Source organism: Otolemur garnettii, unplaced genomic scaffold (genome assembly GCF_000181295.1).
Source record: "Otolemur garnettii isolate 467f Iridium unplaced genomic scaffold, OtoGar3 scaffold00141, whole genome shotgun sequence".
NCBI classification, from domain to species: Eukaryota; Metazoa; Chordata; class Mammalia; order Primates; family Galagidae; genus Otolemur; species Otolemur garnettii.
Window position 1 is genome coordinate 1,651,818 of NW_003852536.1, and position 8,368 is coordinate 1,660,185.

The 8,368-nt window shown below is 35.7% G+C and overlaps 1 protein-coding gene across 1 annotated transcript in view; it reads left to right on the forward strand.

The window, feature by feature from the left end:
- SMYD3 (SET and MYND domain containing 3) overlaps positions 1-8,368 on the forward strand; it is a 583,543-nt gene that overhangs the window by 93,686 nt on the left and 481,489 nt on the right. The window contains exon 2 of the mRNA XM_003798803.3: positions 5,617-5,680. Coding sequence (XP_003798851.1) covers positions 5,617-5,680 — 64 coding nt within the window. The remainder of the gene's footprint in view (positions 1-5,616; positions 5,681-8,368) is intronic.

The window sequence follows — 8,368 nt, forward strand, 5'->3', positions numbered from 1 at the left end:
ACACTTGAGTTACTCTTTCCTAGATCTGGCCAAGGGAATGCTGGCTGCATTAATGCAGATTATCCACAGATGTATAGATGCATACTTCCCTCACAAAAGATAACCTTACAGGATTACTTCAAAATATGTCAAAGAAATATATTTTGGGGTAACATACTCTGATTTCCTTCAACACACATTTTGAAACTTAAAAAAAGTTTAGCATATTAAAAGCCAAACTGATAGCTCTGGAGAAATTTGGGTTAGAGGTTGTTATATAATGATAGACAAAGGAATGAAAAAACAAATCAGAATAAATGGAAAAGAGCAAATTTAAATATATTGTCCCATATCTTCGTAAGTCATTTAGTCCTATGAATAGATTAGGTAAATAGCTGTGTCCCATTTCAGAAGGTTGTATTGCAGATGGGCCGAGTCTCCATACTTGATAGAGGCACACAGATTTCTAATACAAAGCATTTCTACAGAAATAGAAGGAAAAGGTTGATGTCTGGAACATTAATAGAACAGTTTTTCTGAAGTCTCTGAAGCACATCTTCAGCTTGCACTGGCAATTTGACAGATTTTTTTCTGCATTGTAGTTTGATCGGTATTCAGTGAACTTTCGGAGGAGCCCACATATCAGGAAGCTCAAAGGCTGTTCATATATAAGTTGCTGTTATTTCTCCCAGAGTCCAAGCTGTCTAGCTTCAGTTTGTAGGGTCTTGAGAAAAGCAGAGTTTTAATTTCTAGTGAATCCAAGTCAGTAAAGTGGAAGAAATATTTGAAAAAGTTTGGAGATATGTTGCTAGGGAAGAATTCAGGATCTACTTGGGAACTAAAAATAAAATCCTAAGCCCCCTTAATTGAATGGATGGTTCTTAGCCAAGAGGACCTCAGAGCAACCTGAAAACTGCGTTGCCACCATGACGGGATAGGAAGTCAGACACACACCATTTTCCCCTCTCCCTTGCTAACAGACATCAGGCTTTATTTCCTAAGGGCCAGACCACATTCTTCCATGATGAAAAACACCGACCATGAAGAGGTTTTAACAATCTACAGAACATGTGCAGAAAAGATTTTGGTGTCATTGTTTCATCTTTTTAATGCAAAGAGTGACTGTTTTTAATCATGGACTCATGGAAAGACAAAAATCTCCATTACATGGGTACATAGATCTTTCTTCATAAATATTCGTGACTCTTAATAGCTTGTTAAAAATGTTTATTTAGCAACTGTATGCAGTATAAATCCTGTTACTTTGTCCCTTGAAGCACACGTTCCTGGCTTGTGGCCAGGAACCCTGTTTGCCCATCTTGCTGGTCTGACACCATAGACTGTAAACCCTTTATGAGAAATAAAGGTCTGCTTTTCTTATAAACTTCATTATTATTTTTAGTTAACAAGGAAAAATGGTAGGCAAATAATAAAAAAAATAATGGAAGCCGGGCGCAGTGGCTCACGCCTGTAATCCTAGCACTCTGGGAAGCCAAGGTGGGTGGATTGCTTAAGCTCTGGAGTTTGAGACCAGCCTGAGCAAGAGGGAGACCTTGTCTCTATAGCTAGGTGTTGTGGCAGGTGCCTATAGTACCAGCTACTTGGGAGGCTGAGACAAGAGGATTGCTTGAGTCTAAGAGTTTGAGGTTGCTGTGAGCTGTGACACCATAGCTCTCTATGGAGGGTGACAAAGTGAGACTCTGACTCAAAAAAAAAAAATAATGGAGAAGGCTAGAATATAATAACAGGTATACTATAGTTTGTCTTCTCTTTAATCTTACTTCCCCTCCTCTCAGCAAAGGTCTCACTCTGTCACCAAGCTGGCATGCAGTTGCATGATTATAGCTCACTATAGGCTTGAACTCTTTCTGGGGTCAAGTAATTTCGTTACCTCAACCTTCCCAGTAGCTGGGAGTATAGGCATGTGCAACCATGCCCAGCTAATTTTTTATGTTTTTACAGGGATAGAGTCTTACTATGTTTTCCAAGCTGATCTTCAACTCCTGGCCTTAAGCAGTCTTTTCTGCTTTGGCCTCCCAAAGTACTGGGCTTATAGGCATGAACTGCCACTCCTGGCCTTATGGTTTCTTTTAAAGCTTAATTTTTTTCTCTCTAAAGTTTCTACCAAAGACAAATAATAGTAGGACAAATTTAAATACTTAGTCTTATGGTGCTTGGCCTTCTTATTTGTATCAAGTACAATAAGAATAATGATGGGCCATAAAGCCTGATTTAAGTTGGTTTTACTGGATGTTTTTCAGAAGGAATCTCAGACTTTTAAATGCCTCGCCAAGCAAAGATTTTGCCACTAGACTGCATGTAAACAGCTATAATTACTTTTTTCCTTGAAGTCCCAAAATAACATCTGGTTCCTCAGCCTATGAGAATGTGACATTCTTTATTTACCACAGGTTGGGAACTTCGTAAAGGAACTGCACAGATAAGGTACCAGGCCAGTCTTTCCAAAAGGTCTCTTATTAGATCTATAAATTCAACCTCAATTTCTCAAAGCAGTCTAGTCATATCTGAAAATATGCCATTACAACCAAGGCGTTGGTAAAATAACCAGTTGTTTCCAATTGTCTTCTGTTGTAAAAGAAGTCAGATTCCTACTAAACTTACACAAATAACTATATTGCCATAAGTTAAGAATACCTACAAATATTTGAAACCATCCTTTTAAAATTAATGAAGGGCCAGCAGATAGTAACTGTGGTAGGGGCCTGAAGTCTGCAAAGGCATAGGCATGGTTAAGAGACAATCATCCATTGTTTCCTAGCTTGTTTTCCTAGAATAATTGGTGGTCATAAGATTGTGTCTTTCTTAATGGCTCCCATAGACAACATGACCATTTTGAATCATAAAATTGGTCTCTGAGTTAATTTCAAGACCTTGTGTTCCAGTGGGCTGCCTGGCTCCATCAGACCAGTGACCCATACCAAGTAGCAGACTCAACTGGTTTTGTGACTCCTACGTAGCAATTGACTCAGTGCAAGAAGACAGTTTCTATGGCCAATCCAACCACTCAGAAAGACTAATTTCCTAGCCTCTTGCCTGCCAAACCATCCTTGAAAACTCTAGTCTTCAAATTGTCAGGGAGAGAGATTTGAGAAAGTCCTCCTGTCTTCTTGCTTGTTGCCCTTTGACTTTCAATTCTCTCTGTGCTGCAGCCTCTGCTGTCTCAGTGTGTTTGTTTTCTTTTGTGCAGCAAGCCACAGAACCCAGTTGGACAGTACTATAGCTTCCAAGTTCTGGGGAAATTAGATTGAAAGATAAATTCTTCTGATTTTGTCCATAAAAGTATACTTTACTCAATTTATTGTAAGCTATAATTAGCTCAAAAGAAACAGAGAAGAAGACATAAATATTCCTGTATTATCATAGCTCTATCTCACAAGTTTTGATGCTTTCCCATTATTTGGTTCTGTTTCCTAATCTCCATTCTAACAATTTTCTGATCCTTGAGTTATCTAGAAGTATGCTTTTAAATCTCCATGCATAGAAGATTTTACTGGTTTTTCTTATTTTTTATTTTTTTTATTGAGACAGAGTCTCACTTTGTCATCCTTTGTAGAATGTCATGCCCTCTTAATTCACAGCTACCTCAAACTCTTGGGGTCAAGCGATTTTCTTGCCTCAGCTCCCTAGTAGGTGGGACTATAGGCACCCGCCACAATGCCTGGCTATTTTTTGTTGTTGTTGTTGCTGTTGTTTAGCAGGCCCCAGGCCGGGTTCGAACCCACCAGCTCTAGTGCATGTGGCCGGCATCCTAACCACTGCACTACGCGTGCCCCTGGGTTTCTTTTAGTGACTCATTTCTAATTTAATTCCCTGTAGTTGGAGAAGATGACCTATATGATACCAATTCTTTGGAGTTTTGAGATTTGATTTGTGGTCTACTATGTGGACCTCAGATGATCAATAGGTGTTTGAACAGAATGCATGAATACACATTCATGTAACAGGGGCAAGTAAATTAGAGACGTACGTATTATTTATCTGCTTCATCTATGAATTCCTGAGAGTTCACAATATCTTTTTATAGTAATAGCTAACTCTTACATGGTACTTAATATTTCCTAGGTACTACTTTAAGGGCCTTATATATATTAACATTATATATTGGTTATTTTGTCCTTATAGATGTGTTACTTGTACTTTATATATTTTTACACTGGGTGCGTTTGTTACTAGGTACATCATACTCAGTGACTGGAGTCTTTTATCATTGTATATTGACCTTCTTTATCTGTAATGTGTTTAACCTTGAAGTCTCTTTTGTTACCTCTGTAGTTACACAGATTTTTTTCTGACATATCCTTTGTATCCCACCTTCGTATGCTTTTTTGGGATGGATTTGATTTTTATCTACTTATTTAAGATTGGTGGCATAATGTGGTGGTTAAGAGCAAGAAATTTAGGGGCAGATTGCTTGAATTTCATTTGTTGTCTGGAGTGTGTTGACAACCGGTAACTAGAGTTCTATACTCGGGTGTGGTAGACATTTAGATTTTCTTTATTTAGTCTTTTGACCTCTCTTCCTTCCTTCTATTCTTTCTGAGTGAAGTACTTGATACATTCAAGGTCTGGTTCTCTATAGGATTCTGTTCTTACCCTTTGAATATCACCTGCCATATACACTTTATGGTATGATTCCTTAGTCAGTTTGCATTACTCTATCCAATTTTTAATCTCTTGAAACAAATGTATTGAAGTGTCTCTAAAGTGTGCATAATAAGACTGTTGACCTTATATAACTTTTTCAAGTTTAGTGTCAGGTAATAGATATGAACAACTTTGTATGGAGTCTGGCACCTCAGAAATGCTTTGAAAGAGTTGTTCTGTGTTGTCATTTATGTTAATATTGTAGTGTGACTTTTAGTGCCCTTGACTACCTTGAAGCTATCCACAATCCCTTCTGCTCTTTGTGACTATTAATTTTACTGTCAGATTTATTATTTTTGAAGATTTAAAAAATTTCTGCATTTTTCTTAGGTTTCTTGGCAAAGATAACTCATGCATATCAATTCAGCATGTCTAAAGTAGTAATTGAATTTAATGGAATTTAAAATCATTTCTCTGAAGGAGTATATTCAGATACTCCTTCATAGGAGCAATTAAACGGTATGATAATTTAAAACAAAATTTTACTGTATGATAATTTAAAACAAAATTTTTATATTTGAAAGGTATTGAGTACTTTCAACTAGTTTATGGACTGGATTTTGAATTTCATAGGGAGAGATCAGTGTCTCTATAAAAGGAAGTTTTTTTTATCTAAATAGGAATCTCCTTGTATTTGATACAAATTTATTTTAAAAAGAACGTTAGTGGTAGTGATAGTTATACAGCAATGTGAAAGTGTTCCTTAACTGTATGCTTACCAGTGGTTAAAATAGTGAATTTTCTGTTATGTGCATTCTACCACAATTTTATAAAAGAACATTTGTTTTTATGTAAATATCTTACATTGAAGGTAAAAGGTGTTTATCAATGTGAAAATCTAAATCTCAAGGGATTATACATATGGAGTGGTCAGAACCCATTGGCATCAATGTTGATTTATGTTTTCTTTCTTCAACCGTACAGTATATTTCTCAGTCATCCCCTAACGCAGAATTAATTTTTTTTTAACAGGAAGGAAAAGCTGATGCGCTGTTCTCAATGCCAAGTTGCCAAATACTGTAGTGCTAAGTGTCAGGTAAGACTGTCCAGCCCTGTGTGAGAGAGACCTTCACATTGCCTGCCAACCAAAAACACCCTAGACTTTTCCCCTGGGGCCACAGTGTTTTATTACAAAAATAGAATAAAGAAACTTAGAAAACAAAATGTTCCTTTTTAAGTTAATGAAAACTTTCTGCAGGATTTTGCCCAGGAGCCCCCCTCATGTAACATATGGGCTATAGCATGACAGCCTCGTGTGCACCAGCAAGTGCCTCGGGCTTAAAACTAGTATGAGTTAAATACAACTCTCATGGCAGTTAATGTGTTAAGTTCGACTTTTCTTCATTATACCATTGACCCCTGTTTCTCAATGTTTGACTAATTTTTTTTTTTTTTAATCAGTCAGAGGCCCCAGCGAGGAGCTATCTTTGACTAATTTTTAACTTCAACTTTAAAATTAGCTTATATATATGGTTAAAAATTATGCATGTGTGTGTGTGTGTGGTGTGTGGTGTCTACTAAGTGAAAGTAAATGTCTGTTGCTCTCCATCTTTTTGTCACCTGGCTTTATTTTCTTTTCCTAGAGATAACTATTTAGTTTCTTGGGTGTCTTTGTAGCATTTGCATGTGCAAAGATATTTACATATTTAGATCCTAGGTTTCATAAAAACAGATATAGGCTAATTTGGCCCCAATTTTTGTATTACCTTGATTTTTTTCTCCATTTAATAATCTATTTAGAGGAATATTTTGGATCATCCCATGTTTTCTACCCCATAATCACACTTTCTCCATTAAATTTATCCCAGTATTTAGTTTTGCCAGTAATGCACCCAGCATCCTTTTTATGTACGTTTTTTCATGTCTGCAAATTAATTGTAGGATAAATTCTTCATAGTCCTATTGATTAGTGAAAGGATATATGCATTTTGAATTTTTAAAGGCAATGCCCAAATTGTCTGCCAAGAGTTTGAGTTGATTTACAAGTACCCATATTAACATCTTTGAAATTCTTTAAAGGATGTATAATTAACATTCAGCATGACCTTTTCTCTTCTAACTTTCTGACTAATCATTTAATAAATGAAATTATGCTTTAATGAACGACATCATATTAAAAAGTCTAATTGGAAGTTTTATGTCACTTGCCCCTCCCCCATCTTTTTGTTTCTCACTGTGTGTATGTGTGTGAGTGTGTGTGAGTGTGTATGTGTGTGTGGTGTGTATGTTGAGTTCCTTCTTTCCTCCTTTTAAATCTATGCCCAGCTTATCTGAGAAATGTTCTGCTGTCTCACTATCTTCTTTGAAAGTAATTTCTTCAGACTACAAATAAAGTGATCTTAATGGAAAAGTAGTCAAATGTACAGAAATATCAGGGGTTCCATGTCCTAATACTCATTATCTATTTACTAGTTAAATTATCTCAAGGAAAACACTAACTCTAAGGTTACTGAGAATGGATAGCAAGCAATCTGTCAAATACTGTACAACTAGTGGGCTCTGGAGTTTGAGAAATGAACCCATGTAGTCAGACGTTTAACGTCTCTATTTTAAATCTAAATTTTGTTTTACATTAATATTCTGAGTAGGCCTAGTTTTTTGATATTCAGTGTATTCTTCTTCTGTTTCTTGGTTTTTTATTCTGTTTTATATTTGATAAGAATGTACTTTATCCCAAAAGAACACAAAACAATGATTTTAAAAAATAGGTTAAGAATAACACTTTGCTATTAAAATAGGATAGAAATATAAAAAACAATTAAATTATTTTTGCCTCATTTTATAAACAAAAAATTCTATCAAAATTAGAAAGACCCCAGATATATGTAAGATTATTAGAAACGGCACTAACGGCATTTTATAAACAAAAAATTCTATCAAAGTTAGAAAGACCCCAGATAGATGTAAGATTATTAGAAACGGCACTAACAGATTATTAGTGACAGATTATTATTATTATTAGTGACAGATTATTATTTGACACAAATGTTCTTTCTTTCTAATCTCAGTGACCTAGACATATATTTTTCTCTGGTTTCATGAATACTGTATTTTTTCCCAGTGTTAACTTCTTTTTGTAGTATACTCAAGGAAAAATAATTCATTATCTGATTTGAATGAACAGAGGGAATTTGGTGAGTGGTTGTATTATTCTGATTTAATTTGGTACACATATTTTACTTGTATTAGCTGTTTACTGTTGTATCAATAATAATGTCAGCTATGCTGTGGAAGGTATTAGGAAAGCAGCTGGTCAGGAGAAAGATAAACCAGCAAGTATATGTGTTTGTATGTGTATGGACAGGGTGGGTTTGTATGTGGGTATGGGTGGGAGTCAAAGAGTCTCCAGAAAATATACATTTAAATTGTTATTTTTATCTCAGTCTTAAGATACAGCATTAAACATTGTAATTATTGTGGCTGTGTACAAAGCTGCACAAAATTGAACTGACAAACTGAACTATGGAAAGTAATGAACAGAAGGCAAAGCACTTGGAATGGAAATTATTATAGATGATGTGAATTTGTAGCATAAAATCAATGGCATATATATCCCAAGGGGCTATAAGTTTGATTCACTAGCTTTGCATTTGATGTGTGGGGTCATAGTATCAACAAGTAGTCTGAGCGAGGCTATTGAAGTATTGCAAGGTGTAATACGTCCTTTCTGTCCGCAGGATGGTATCAGTGCTGTGAGTATTTACATTTCAGTTTTAAACACCAG